Source organism: Paramisgurnus dabryanus, chromosome 15 (assembly GCF_030506205.2).
Source record: "Paramisgurnus dabryanus chromosome 15, PD_genome_1.1, whole genome shotgun sequence".
Taxonomy (NCBI): domain Eukaryota; kingdom Metazoa; phylum Chordata; class Actinopteri; order Cypriniformes; family Cobitidae; genus Paramisgurnus; species Paramisgurnus dabryanus.
This window is the reverse complement of record NC_133351.1, coordinates 21,349,167-21,364,330: the sequence shown is the minus strand read 5'-3', so window position 1 is coordinate 21,364,330 and position 15,164 is coordinate 21,349,167. Positions and strand designations below refer to the sequence as shown.

The 15,164-nt window shown below is 37.2% G+C and overlaps 1 protein-coding gene across 1 annotated transcript; it reads left to right on the top strand.

The window, feature by feature from the left end:
* Positions 1–694: 694 nt before the first annotated feature.
* On the top strand, positions 695–14,922 carry cryl1 (crystallin, lambda 1). Its single transcript, XM_065248962.1, has 8 exons — positions 695–845; positions 1,271–1,378; positions 1,906–2,032; positions 4,159–4,320; positions 5,532–5,726; positions 13,495–13,603; positions 14,310–14,416; positions 14,503–14,922. The coding sequence occupies exons 1-8, from the start codon at positions 805–807 to the stop codon at positions 14,599–14,601; spliced, it is 948 nt and encodes a 315-aa protein (XP_065105034.1). The 5' UTR covers positions 695–804; the 3' UTR covers positions 14,602–14,922.
* Positions 14,923–15,164: the final 242 nt, after the last annotated feature.

Here is a 15,164-nt window from a genome sequence, read left to right as displayed (position 1 = left end):
TGCGAGAACGATTCGTAAGTTTAGCTCTCGAATTGCTCTCGCGGTACTTTGATGACATACTATTAGTCTGCGCATCACTGCATAAAGCCGAAAGTATACTAGGGACGTCCGCGTATGCGCGCCGTCCGCATGACGTCATTTTCGTCATCAGGAGGGTGCGCGGACGGCCGCACGGACCGTCCGCGTGCAGCCCAAAATTTGAGACCGCGCGGACAGTGCGCGTACAGTCCGCGTACGACAGCGCATGCGCGTGAAAATATTTAGACAGGACACTCCACTATAAACAGTTATACAAAGGAAATAGACAGCATTTGCACACACACTATCGTTTTTCTTCTTTAACTTTTACTTCTTCCAAGCACAGAAAGCTGTGGAGCATGTTTGTTTGATTCCTGTTCTTTGTTGTCTTGTTGTTTGTTCTAAACTGTGTTTGCAATGGTGGATCAGTTACTTTTCTTCACCTATCCTAATGTTTTAATGTACTCTAAATGTCACCAAATCAGTGCTGCACTGACAGCCTGTTAGACTAATAATTTGAATAAGAAATCATTAGTATTGCGTATAGTGTCGAACGCGGCCATCCGCGTGTAGCCGCGGGGACTATACCCGGAAAGCTGCGCGGACGCGTGCGCGCGCGAGCCGGACGCGGACGCGGAAAAAAAGTATACCCGGCCCTTAACGCCGAAGTATGTATTTTGACACGTTTGAGACACCGTAACTCCGCCTTGGTTTTATGCACATGATAACTAAACTCTCATATAGAAGTAGCTGACAACTTCAAAACGGGTCTTTTGCAGAACTAACATGAGTTCATTAAAAGGAAAGATTATTACAGTGGTCGGAAGGTGAGGAATCTTGTTTAGCGTTATAGCGATGTTATAAGATGGTGTTACAATGTTTATTTAGCAGATGGCTGTGTGGTCTTTGAACTGTTGTGAGTCTGGATGTTTAAAATATTTAGCAGGAATCAGCTATGGAAAATTATATGATTTTGCCAAACCAAAGTAACATGTGAAAAAGTAACATTACATTAAACATGTAATCCAGTTCTGTTATTATATAATTCAGATTTTTTTTGCAAAGTTTTGAACCTAAAAGCAAAACGTTCATTCATGTTTAGTCCAAATATAAAAGGTATGTTCTTATTGATTTGTTTAGATATGCACAGTATGTTCATATACAGTAGATCCAGTTAATATTACATTTATTTCCCATGTTTATTTCCAATGTTCTCAATCTTTTTTCATTATATCTATGATGCACTGTAAAGTGGGCTCATTGGCCGCTCCTGGGCCATGGTGTTCCTGAGTGGAGGATACAAGGTTAAGATCTATGACAACAAACCGGGGCAAGCCTCAGGAGCCATCACAGAAATCAGGTCAACGGAAAACATAGGACACAAGCAGTATTAACTTTTGTACTCTTATTGGCAATAATGTATGTCATCTGTGTTACTTCCATAATTACTGTCATTTGTCAGCAGAGGGAGTTGTTGGGCTTTTGTCTCTTATGTTAAATCTAGTTGCTTTGTTTAGATTGCAGATGCATTAATGACAGGTTATCATACACAAAATAAAATCCTTTTATATGTATGATCTGAGTCACTTATCTCTATACTAGTTCTTTTATGTATTATTACTATTAACAAATAAAGTAGATTTATTAAAATTTATAAAAATTAAGTAGGCTTTTTTAAATGCATTTGAAACAATAAAGGGAATAATGCACAATTGACAAAATAAACATACACTGTGAATTACAAGTGAATGAAAGTGTAAGATCAATTTGCATTTGTTGACGTTGACCATGACCATTTTGATGAACTTTTTAATAGTACAAATTTTAGTATTCGTTTTTTGAATCACCAACCCATATGTTGCTGAATTGTATGTTATTGTGTTGCAGGAAACAGCTTGAAGAACTTCAGCAGTCTAAAATGTTGAGAGGAAATCTCAGCGCTGCAGAACAGACGAGTCTGCTCAGCAGTCATGATGACCTGCAGCAGGCCCTACAGGATGCTTTCTTTGTCCAGGTATGGTCCAGCATAAATTACTTCCTGTTGACCTGAAAAGAAACCAGTGAGGTCAAAATCTTCCTTTTATTTTATTATGAAAAGAACAAACGAGCAGGAAAGATGAGTGATCATATGACCAAGACCAAATTATCGTTCCTCATTTAATCCATTAGTCACTGGGCAAAGCACACAAAACAAGAAGAACCATGTTTGTGGATTTATTTCTGATAGAACATCCCATAATGCCTTTTTTTGTAAAGGGATTGGTCACTAATGGTCGTCTGATTAATTTGTGTCTTGACGCCCTGGTTTAAGTATCAAAAAGCATTGAGCACTTTAGGATCCAAACTGTTGGTATTTTCTTGTTTTTACTTATTTATTTATTTTTGATAGAAGAGTTGCAATGCGTCTGAGCTACATATTTTAAAAGCGGACAGTCTCTGTTTGTGACACCAGCGTAAAAAAATGTATTATCATACCACAAAGTCCAGATATGCTAGTGTCTTTTATTAGTCTTGTTTGTTATTAGTAAGTTAGTGATAGTTTAAAGGAAACATATCATGAAAATCTGACTTTTTCCATGTTTAAGTGCTATAATTGGGGCCCCAGTGCTTCTATCAACCTAGAAAAGGTGAAAAAGATCAACGCAGTAACTTGCACACACACAGAGAGAGAGAGAGAGAGAGAGAGAATGACAATACAATTAAGTTTTAATTTCAACAAACCACCATTATGGCAATCAGTGTTTGCATTTCATCAGCTTATTTGCATTTAAAAGGACTCACCCAAAAACTGCAAATTTTTGCTCACACCTACAACGTGGCAATTTTAACATGCTATAATAAATTATCTATTATCTATTTAATATTTTGAGTATTTTGAGCTAAAACTTCACATAAACCCCATTCACACAGACCTTTGGTCCCAGAAAATACCCGTAAAACTGCCAGACAAGCTTCTATGAGAACGCAAACACGTCCCGTAAATCTTCTGGGATTGTTGCCGGAAAGAGTACATAGTAAGATACATGGAAAACCCTTTGTGTGAACAAGAAGCCAAAATAATGCCGTAATGGGTGTGTCGTAGTCAACAAAAGTTATGGTTCAGCTATTTAAAATGAGAGATTTACATGTATATCAACATTCACAACGAGAAATGTTGCAAACTAGATTAAAGCAGTTATCAGGAAATGATAAATGAGACGCATAAACAATGACGCGGGTGCTGTATTGAGGACACGCGTGTCATGGCATGAAGTTGGTTCAATTCTTTCAAATGAGGGATTTACATGGAGATCAAAATTCACGACGAGAAATGTAAGAAAACTGGACTGAAGCAGATATCAGGTAAGTTAGCTTGTCATTTACTGGGCAGAAGCGGAGTTCATTCAGCAGCATAAAAGAATATCGCGACACGTGCTCATTTGAGCTTATAATAAACAAAAATGCCCATGCGTCATCCCAACAAGATATTTTGTTCAGCTCCTCAAAACAGGGGTTTTAAATGCATATTAACAATCACGATGAGAAATGTCTGAAAACTGGATTAAAGCAGAGATCAGGGAGCTCGTCAAATATCCACTCAGAAGCCGAGATCATTCACCAGCATAGAACGGCGCGTCACGCGCTCCTTTATAGTCTTATCATAAACAAAAATACACGTGAGTGGTTTCTGGGGAGAGAAATAAAAAAAATATGCAAATTTCAGACGCTGCGTAGAAGATAGTGCAGGACTTTAAACAGGTCACGTGTCTCTCCGAGACCTTGCAGATGCCGGCAAATCACTGGCAGTCTGAATGCACAAAAAAACAAACGATCCTGGAAAAATCCAGGATGCATTTTCCGTGTATTTTTCGGAATGTCTGTGTGAAAAGGGCTATACATACACTGAGGACACCAAAGATTTATTTTACATCTAAAAAAGTCTTGTGAAATGTCCCCTTTAATCAAAAAGTAAAAAAGTCAGCAAATATTCACATTTATTTCCTCAACAATAATACAGCTGGTTTCAGCTCATGTTTTAATTTCATTTGTTTTTACCACTTTTGTTTTTCCACATTTTATATGTACATGTAAATTTTCTGCAGTTGCCTGTGCTAATTGTTAACATCAAGTGTTCTTGTGCTATTTGTTTTCTTTTAATAGGAATGTGTGTTTGAGGACCTGGAAGCCAAGCAGACAGTCTTTCAAGAGGTGGAGAGTCTTGTCAAAGAAAGTGTAATTCTCAGTAGTTCCACTTCCTGCTTGATGCCCAGCAACGTGTTTTCTCGGGTCCAGAACCGGACCCGATGTATCATATCTCATCCGGTTAGTGAGTTCAGATTTTAATATCATGTGCTGTCATGTTAAATAAATCTATTTCATTTCAGTATAGTCAGTAAATGAAATAAAAATTTTAACCTGGGGCCAAACCACCCAAAGGTTACCGGGTCGAGTATCACAGTCAACAGGTAGCAACTGTGTAAGTTACTCTTGAGCAAGACATGTTTTCCGCAGTTGCTCCCCTGCGCTGCAAAGGTAGCAGCCCTTTGCTCTGGGTGTGTGTTTGTTTATGACTTGTTTGTGAGACGTGTTAACTAATCACTGTGATGGGTTAAATGCAGAGGTCACATTTCGAGTATGGGTTACCATATCTGAAAGTTACGTCACTTTTGCTTTTCCAAATAAAATGTTTTTGACCCTTTATTTTTACTATTAAAGATTGAATTCTATATGCACTATGCTAAATTGGTGTAGAATGCATTTTGAAAATGCAAAGCATATGCTGTATGGTATTATATCACCTTTTTGTGATATAATTGACTTAATTATATCTATATTATGACTATAATTGAAAAAATACTTTTCAAGGTGATATCAAAAAGGTAGGATTTTAGGCTGGCCTTAGCAAAGAGTAAGCTATTGAAGCTGTAATTGTGATGTTATTTTTATTATTTTGAGATTGTTTGAGATTGTTTTATGTCATGAATTTTCTTTTAAGGGGGTGGCGTGTGAAGGGATGCCCCCTACACAAGGGTAAAAAGTTTGAGATCCACCAGCTTACACCATTTTGGCTTTAAGAATTTAGTTTGAGCTCAAATTTTATTACATCCAGGCTTCAGTATTTCAGTGGATAGGTCAAGTTTTTCTTGTTAGCTTAGCTGCAGGTGCATATGTTTCTGAAGAAGAATGAAGTCGGATCAGTTTATTAGGCCCAGAGGGACTTGACCAGACTTCGAGTGCTTTAACTTTACCCAATGGAAATTCCACCCCATCCCATATCATGAGCAAAAACGTCTTTGTTTCTTTGCCTGCCTTGCTGTCCTTCAAAGCAGTTTGAAGCAAATAGTTCACTTTAGCTGTAATAAGTGAATGTTTAATCCTAAATGACGAGCAATTGTGAGCATGCATGCAGTCAGAAAGACCTTCATAGTGGAAAGAGTTTAAAACAAAGCTCTTATCTTTAGCTCTGACAAACCCTGATGTAGTGACCTTAGGAAAGAATTTCATTAACTGGTCATTTTATCATTAATTCACAGGTAAACCCACCATACTATGTGCGTCTGGTGGAACTGGTGCCACACCCGGAAACACTGCCTGCTGTCATGGATGTCGCCTTTTCACTGATGACCGATGTTGGTCAGGCACCTGTGCGTCTCAGGAAGGAAATTGACGGTTTTGCATTGAACCGTGTTCAATATGCAATCATAGCCGAGTCCTGGAGGCTAGTTCAGGTTGGTTGAGCCATGAAACACAATTCTATGTTATGATTTTACTAAATACGTAGTTGATAGTAAGGTTTATAACTCATATATTCATTTAAAGTTGCCATGAAACGGAAGTAGCGATTGTCTTATTTTCCCCATGGTGACGTATATCTTAGTGAAACCGGCTTCTGAAATAAAATAAGGCAGGGGTGGATTTAAATTTGTCCATCAAGATCTAATTGGATCGTTTGAAGTTGGGTGGTGTTGCTAATTGCTAATCGCAGCGATCTTCTCCAGGACCCTGCCCACCTGCCATACCATATGACCAGAGAGATAGTTTCGAAGAGGGGAGGAAATTTGCATTTTTTATTAAAGATTATGAGGGCACATGAATTTTAAAACAATTATGAAAAATGTCACTATATTCCAAGTCAAATTACAGTTTTTCATTTTAATTTCATGGCGACTTCAGGTTCTTTTATTGTCATTGTACAGGTGCAACATTGTCTATTGCAACTATACAGCATGTAAGCATATTCATGATTAAATAGAGAGAGATATGAGACAAAACACGATGATGATAAAACATATAGGGGTGGTTTCCCAGACAGGGATTAGCTTAGGTCAGGAATAGGCCTTAGTTTAATTGGGAAATATAACTGGTTTTAATAAACATGACTTAATAAAAACATTACTTGTGTGCAGTTTGAGGCAAAACCAATGGCACTGATGTATTTTAAGATATGTCAGTGCAAGTTCTTTTCAGTTTGTACAGATCTAACATTTATTTTAGTCTAGGAGTCTAATCCCTGTCCAGGAAACCGCCCCATTATAATAGTTTTAATTCTAAATACTAAATTAGATGAGCAATGCTGAGTATAGTTGAGTAAAAAAGATGACATAAAAAACCCTCTTCCCCTTAAATTAGTTATTTTTACTTCAGCCATTTCTAAACAGCCTTATCCCTTAAATTTAAAGTTATGTTTGGACTTATGCATTTCTATGATATTAAAACAAAATGCAAAAGGGAATTAGATTGAGAGAATGAATATAAGCTCTTATTGTATTTGTTACAACATCACAGTCTTATCAGACGTTGTTTACAGATGATCGATTAGAAAAAAGAATACAATGCCTGTTCAGTGTTTCTCTTGAGAAACTTGCAAACAGTAAGCTTATCTTTCCTCACACTGGTGGTTTTGTTCCAGGTTGTACAGTACACCTGTATTACAGTGTATCAAATGAACATTGGATAGAGTGAACTGATCCACTTTAAAAAAAAGTCTTTATTTGCTCTGTCCACAACCAAATGCCAAGTCAGTGAAGCACTTTCACATAGAATTGAGAAACCTTACTGTGAAAAGGAAATGGTTCAGCATTGATTTGTTTTTATATCAAATTTTTTTGTAATGTAACTGTAATGTAATAGATCTGTGCTAGAATATGTATCGGCAGTTTTAAGGTCAAGTAAGGAAACTATGTAAACTATGCATGTTCAAAATGTAACTATTGTTGCATCTCATGCAATCTAGACCAACACTTTACATCCTTAGTGCTGTGTGTCAGCTTCCCGTGTTTGGTATAATAGAGGTTTGGTCTTTATTTGTAGTTATTCAAGAGTTGAATATTTATTATAATAGTTAGGTAAGACCATAAGAGTGGAGGTCACTTCTCGGTTGTGTCCAAAACAAATATTTAACATTAGCTGGGATCTATTAATAGGTTCAGTCTGTATAATATATGATTAAAATACAATTTATTACAATTAATAGAATATCTTGAATGCTACATCAATGATGCTAAAAGGTTTCATTTACAGCACAGTTCTTACATTTATCTCTTAAAGAGCACCTATTGTCTGATTCACGATTTTACATTTCCTTAAGTGTGTAAGTGTGTATTAGTACGTGTTAACGATATGCAAAAGGTACATACCCCAAAGTAAACAATAACAGGAGTTATTGTCTTCAACGTAAATCTCTTTTCCTTGACTACAACAAACACACAGATTGAAGGCAACAGTTTATTTCCTGGGATTGGTGATGTAATAAAGGCCGACATTATCAGCACTCCTCCCACTTAGTCTAGTTAACTCCTGTTAGCAACCAAATCTTTCAAACATGGTTAGCAGCATCACATTTTTGGCTGACGTCCAAGGTATTCAGGCAAATCACAATGTACAGATTAGCTGGCCAATCAGGGACACAGAGCTTTTCAAATCCGTGCGTTTCAGCAAAGAGAGTGAAATCTGGAGCTACAGAAATGTACGGTATGTTGAAAATAATGTTTTTTTAATCATAAACCACGCAAACATATTATACCAAATACACAAAATTAGTTTAGCAATGAAATAGGTGTCCTTTAAAGGGGACATATCAAGAAAATCTGACTTTTTTATGTTTCATTGCTATAAAAACCTAGAAAACATGAAAAAGAACAACCCAGTAACTTAGTTTTGGTAAACCATTCTCTGCAAGCATGAGAAAAAATAGGTCATTGAAATTTGTCTCCCCCTGTGATGTCAGAAGGGGATAATACCGCCCCTTAATCTGCACTATCCAATCACAACACTGCCACTTAGTGCAGAGATCAGCTCTTTTGCATTTTAAAGGACACACCCAAAACGAAAATTTTTGCTCACACCTAAGTGGCAATTTTAACATGCTATAATAAATTATATATATGGTATTTTGAGCTAAACTTTACCTACGTACTCTGGAGACACCAAAGATTTATGTTAAAAAGTCTTGTGAAATGTCCCATTTAACAAATAATTGGCTAAGTGCACCTACTTTATATGATCATTTATTTACCCTCACACAGTTGAGAACTTGAAAACAAAAATAAATATTTAAGAATAGTCAGATTGTTCTTTTTATTTGTCACTTAGTTTGAATATTAGCCAGCACATACTGTATGGTGCTATTCTTATTGATTTCATTTTTTTACATTCTACAAAACAGAAATCTTTACAGTAAAAAAAGGAAAGTTGGAGTGGTTTGTTAATATATTTTGATAAAGACATGTTTTTTGGGGTTAAAGGCTCTCTAAGCGAATCTGTGAGACGTTAGTTTTTGTTGACGTTTGAACTGTTTTCAAACAGACGGAGCGTAGCTAACTCCTCCCCCTCCCCCTCCCTTCCGTGCTTTCATGAACGCGCCCAACCCCCACCCATAAACCCTTTTTGTCGTTTATTGGCTGGAATACTTTGTTTTGTGGTGCTAGGTTTGGCCACTATGTTGATATTGCCGTTTGTGAAGCCTGGGCTGTCTACAGAGATTGCGTTTTTTTTTACAGTTTGATCAGCGGACAGGCAGCAAGCAGATAGTGAGGAGATGTTTCCGGTATGTAACAAAAAATGTTTTATGGTCTAAAACGCGTCAATTCGCTTAGAGCGCCTTTAACTAACTCTTTAAATATAAAGCGACAGCTTAGTGACAAGATTTTGAAATGAGTGAAAATGAGGTTTTGACAAATGAGGTGTTAAACTTCCAGAATGTTCTTCAAGAATGTATTAAGCATCTGCAGTATAGTGAGACAAAACTACAAAAATACATAAGAACAGTCAATGGGTTCCTACCTGAGGACATGCTGTCTTGTCAGTCTAACAAAACACTGTCACTGTCATATTAGTTTGTCTTCACAAACAACAATGTAGTGAAAAACTGCATTTTTTTAAATTTTGGGTTGATGAAAAATTTCACGATGACGACACTGCCAAAAATATCTGCGTTCATACAGACCCACAAAAACGACTAATTCTGCCGTGTTATGTGCCAGGCCAGTAGGTGGCATTGTTACTTGGTAAAGAAGCACTACACACCTGTGCACATAAGATTTTGTTTACAAAGAAATAAATACAAACAACCATGAGCTATGAGGTAGATTTTATACTACAAGTGACCTTGGACTACAAAGTGATAAAAGTTTGTAAACTTTGTTAGAGAAGCATTAATAAACTCAGTATCTTGAGCAATACAAATGCTGTCCGGTAGGCCACCATTGTTGTTTTGGTAATACCAAAATCTTTTTAAGGAAGTTGCGTCACTATGCTACCATATCTAAAGCAAAACCTGTCACATACTGCGCATGCATCCTTCCCCAGAGGATGTCTTTCTTTAATGGCTGACGATTGGCTCTTTTTACTGGAAGGCGGGACTAGAGCGGCCATATTGACCATTGCAATCTCCCCCATTTATAGCAATAGCAGTGATGCATCTTGGGTAAAATATCTGAATATGAGATCATAGATGTAGTGTTCACACAGAGACGACAAGGCGTTGTTATATAAAAACTTGCACTTTGAAACGTTTAATCAAAAAGTTATGTAAACGAACAGCCAAACCGCATAAAACATTTCCGTTTACGGTTAAAATTTCTGTCATGTAAATTGCCCCTTAGTGAGTGTTTCAAATACGAATGTGTAAAGGTTTACTCATGGATATGTAAATTCATTCTTAAGTTTTTTTACTTTAATGCAAGAAAAGTCTGTTATATTTACTAAGAGTACTTGCTAATTGACAAAAGAGCAATTTTTTTGTTCTCAACAGATGATTTTAGCAACTTCAGAAGAATCTGATTGCATACCTCCTACTAAAAATGTCAAAGGCCAGACCTTAAAAGTGCAGTCATGTAGATAAACCAGTTAAACAGGGACACAAACTAGTCATTGAAAACAATAAATTTTGTTTGTGGTAATTTAAAAGAAGTGATTAAAGAACTTAGTTTAAGTTAATAATTGGTTATTGTGGGCTCTCCAGCTTGACCTCTAAAACCGGTGCTGGTGTATTGCTTTTTAAATGTGCCCATTATTCTGGCTTTGTGGCCTTTGATCTTTTGTTCAGTTTAAGAGATCTTATTGAATTGTATTATTTGAGAGTTTATTTGATGTTTTACAGTTTTTGTACTTACGTTGTATGCTGTTGTTATGATGAGCCGAACCACCTAATATGAAAGTTATTCATTGGAACACCTGTGCCTACAGCTGTATGAATTGTTTCAATACCATTACTTAAATTCTCTTTGACCTAGTGAAGATACCACCACAAGGCCTTAGATAAGACAGATATGCAATCTTCTCTTAACTTTATTTTTTTACATGTTGAAGGTTTTAGATTTTTAGAGTTTTTCAACCGCTATGTTATAGCATGCAAAAGAAAACAGCAACCAAAATGTAAAGTAAATAAATTTTACCCTGCCTGTGAATACAGGCTGAAGTCTCATAATCTAATAACACATTTTAATTTCACATTGATTTCAATCTTTGACATGACCTTACTCAGTCAATATTAAATTGCTAAAAAACAACATTTTGTGTATTTTTGTAGCTCCAGATACACTGTATTCCTCAAACGCTCTAGTTCTGAACAACGCTCATCGATCTGAAATGTTCTGTGTCCCTGATTGGCCAGCTAATTAGTACGTTGTGATTGGGCTAAATACCTTTGATGTCAGCAGGAAATGTGACACTCCTTACCATGTTTAAAAGATTTGCTCACAATGCAAAGCTAACAGGTGTTGACTTATGGCGCTTTTCCATTGCATAGTACCCCACAGTTTTGTTTAGTTTGGTCGGTCGGGTCAGCTTACTTTTGGGAGCTTTTCCACTGGGTGCAGTACGTAGTACCCGATACTTTTTTACGTACCACCTCGGTTGGGGTTCCAAGCGACCCGAGCTGATACCAAATGTGATGCAAAAACACTGTAGATCACTGATTGGTCTGAGAGAATCGTCACTACCAGCGTCATCGCTATAATGTAAAAGATTAGCTTTACCTCAGTGCTAGCTTGCGCTGTCTCGAGCAAACATGTTGTCATCTGTGCTCTGCTATAAGTTCCCAAACTCCCATTTAGCAATGAAAAACATCCACAGGTTGAGAATCAGTGACAACATAAAAGTTTTTTCCAGACTTGCAGTTTGTGGCAGAACATTCGCGATGAGCCCGTCAGCATTATATGCTTAAATGCAACTTCAATGAGGCTCAGCAGAGCGCCGTCGACTGATGGCACGGGTGTTTGTACAGAAACTGTCATTTGAGAGAGAGTTAGTGATAAATGTGATGTGCAAACATCTATTTGTGGTGGCCAATTTTTAATTTTTGTGGCGGACTGAGAAATAAATAAATGTATGGGAATATACAACAACTCTCTCACTTGTATGATGTCACAGCAGTAGGCAGCGCAAATATAACGACACGCCTATAAACCCTCCCACTGCGAAGTGATACTAAACTCGATGGAAAAGCTAACCACGCCAAAGTGAGGTGAGCTGACCCGACCCAAACTAAACTAAACCGTAGCGTACTATTCAATGGAAAAGCGTCATTACAGGCTGTGAGTCCAAAGCAGGCGAAATTATGATAATGTCGGTCTTGTCTACATCACTAATCCCAGGAAGTACACTGTTGCCTACAATCCGTGTGTTTGTTTGTTTGTTGTAGTCTAAGAAAAGGGATTTACGTTGGAAAACAAAAACTCATTGTCATCGTTTACTTTGGGGTTTTTACCATTTGCATATCGTTAACATGTACTAATACACACTAACCAAAGAAAATGTTAAATCATGAATCGGAGGATAGTTGCTCTTTAAAGGTCTTTACATTATGAAAGAAAATTTTATGCAGAAAACAGTAAATCACAAAAAATTACTTTAGCTCGGTTTCACACACAGGGTCACAAATTACAGTATGTATTTCCTCCAGCTATGTGCTGTGTCTTTTTTTACTTATTGTTTTTGAGTGATCTTGCATGAGTTTATTTATAGTTTTAAGTGGTAAGGATTTTGGTGTTTTTCAATAGAGGGTCATTTTAAGTTTGGTTGTAACGCAGCACACCAGATTTGCAGCTCAAATCCACTTCGGCTTCCTCTCTTAGTTCAGATGGCCCCTTTGAGAGAGAGCCAGCTCTGGAAAGTAGAGCGGCTGGGAAAGCTAATGGCTGCCCCTGATGATTACCACAGAGGAAAGGCCTTATTTCACGGTTTCCCCAGCCAGCCCGCCGCCTGGCATCACCAAGATAACAGCTTCGTTGTTGCCCACAGGAAATTAACAAAGGCCACCCTGTCCCCCTCCTAAACTCTTCCCCACTACCCAGTCTGTGTCCAAGCTTTGATTTCAGCTCAGTCAGGTCGCAGGTATCTGTATAGCCACAGGTAATCTGAGTGCAAAGTGGGCTTGAAGCTTGGCATTACCATGCTTGCCTCCCCCTGCCATACCATCCCATTATTTTGAGGACACTGAGTTAAATGATAAGGGAAACTCAATACAGTGGGAGCGGCTTCAGTGCTGTTCCGATTGGATGAAAACGGGACAGCCTCCCATTTCCCCCAAAACCTCGTTTTTCAGTTTAACTACAAATCAGGATGCTGTTATGTTAAGATTAGAAGATCAGAACATAAGTAAACTACTTTAAAGGGACACTTCACCCATTTGCGTAAAGCTTTGTATAGTTAGAACCCCAGTCATGTTTTTGAATGGTCATGCATCATTTTCTCAGTTGCCGCTAAGACAGGAGAAAAACAGATTTCAGTGTTGCACTTCCTTCTTTCAATGATGTAAAAATCATCATATTGCATCATTGAAAGAAGGAAGTCCAATATCTTTGTTGAGGGGGTGAGACTACAAACACCCCTTTTCTCGGTCAAATAGGCACCAAATTCTAAATGTATGTTACATTTGGACTACAAATATGACACACTTTCAATAAAGATTAATGTTTCTACGGGTGAAATGCTCCTTTAAGAAACATTGTTTCTATCCAAATGTAGCCGAATAAACTTGTCCTTCTCTTTGTGCAGGATGGCGTGATCTCAGTAAAGGACATTGATTTGGTGATGTCCGAGGGCCTGGGCATGCGTTATGCTTTTATTGGTCCCATTGAAACCATGCATCTCAACGCACCGGAAGGCAAGCTACCATTTAACCAATGCAATTTTTTAAAGAATATGACAATTAAGCTTGTTCAGAGAGCGAACAAAGGTTCAAAATCTGGGTTTTACCTTCATGCACTTTTAAGAGTGCATACAACGTTGAGGAAAAACTGAAACTGAGCACAACTGAGTGTAAATCTATGTGTATGTTAAAATCTCATGTTCATAATAAATATCAGAAGGCGGTGTGAAATGTGTAGAATGACCCTGCTCCCCCCATGAACTCTGCTCTGCTATGTGTAAAATGTACTTTTAATGAATGACAGATTAATTTTCAGCCCCAGTACTGCCTGCTTGTATTAAATGTGAGGTGTTACTGTACTTTTACACTATAGTGATAAAACCCCCTGTAACAGACCCCTGTTTTTTCTGTTGCAGTAATGACAGGTTTGTTTCTCAGAATTTGTAAGGGAAGAACTGTGACTGAACTTTAAAAGCACGATACGCTTTTTATCTGCTAAGAACCTTCTAAAAAGCATTCATGCCCTTTTAGTGAGGAGCTACTCAAGTTATGCTTGAATACTTGCAAGTAAACAAGGAACTTGAGAGTTATTTGCGCACATTTTTACATTGATGATACACTCTGTATAATTATATATGATGCTACCTTTATCAGAATTAGGTTACATTAAGGCTGTATTTAAAACTTTATTTGATCTATCTTTTATGTTTTGTCTGTTCAGGTATGGAAGACTATCTCCAGCGCTATAGTGAGGGCATAAAGAGGGTTCTTAAATCTTTTGGACCTGTTCCAGAATTTTCTGGAGATGCAGCAGCTAGAATTACAGAAGTAATTTTTGTCTTTCACTGTGAAATTCTTGTATAACTGTATTTAAAAGAAATCGTATGATTATGACATTTTATCACTCACTTTAGGAGATCTGTGAGCTGATCCCTGCAGACCAGGAGCATCTCACAGCCAGGAGAGAGAGAAGAGATCAACTGCTGATGGGACTGGCTAAGCTGAAGAAATGATGCTGCGCCATTAAAGACCTGAATTAAAGGGAGATCATCTGAGTCAGTGATGTCTTTGTGTTTTTGGAAACACCAAGAACTGGTAGATCTCCACTAATGAGCAACAACATTATTCAATTAAAAAATTACTGTAATAAAAGCTAACCTCAAATGGCTCAAGAGTGAACATGCAGGGAGTTATATTTAATTATGTAAATACATTTGTGAATTATCCTAAAGAAGTATTTGATTTGTAAGAAATACTTGTTTCACTGAAAAGACTGAAGCACTTTTTTCCTCAAGTGTACTGTGAAATGTACAATTAAAGGGAAAATTAAATCACTTATTTTGTGGGGCATGTCCTTCTGATCCACCCTAACTGTTTGACTTACCTCTTAATACCCAAACATGTCTTCATAGTGATTTAGTCATATATATGTATATATATATCCAAGAAATCCAAGCTAAAGTAATTTATAAAAATGTACATAAAATCATAATGAATACTTTACTTTAGTGAAATTATAACCATGGTATATGGTAAAACCATGTTAAAGATTGAAATTAAAGTGAAATGAATGAGT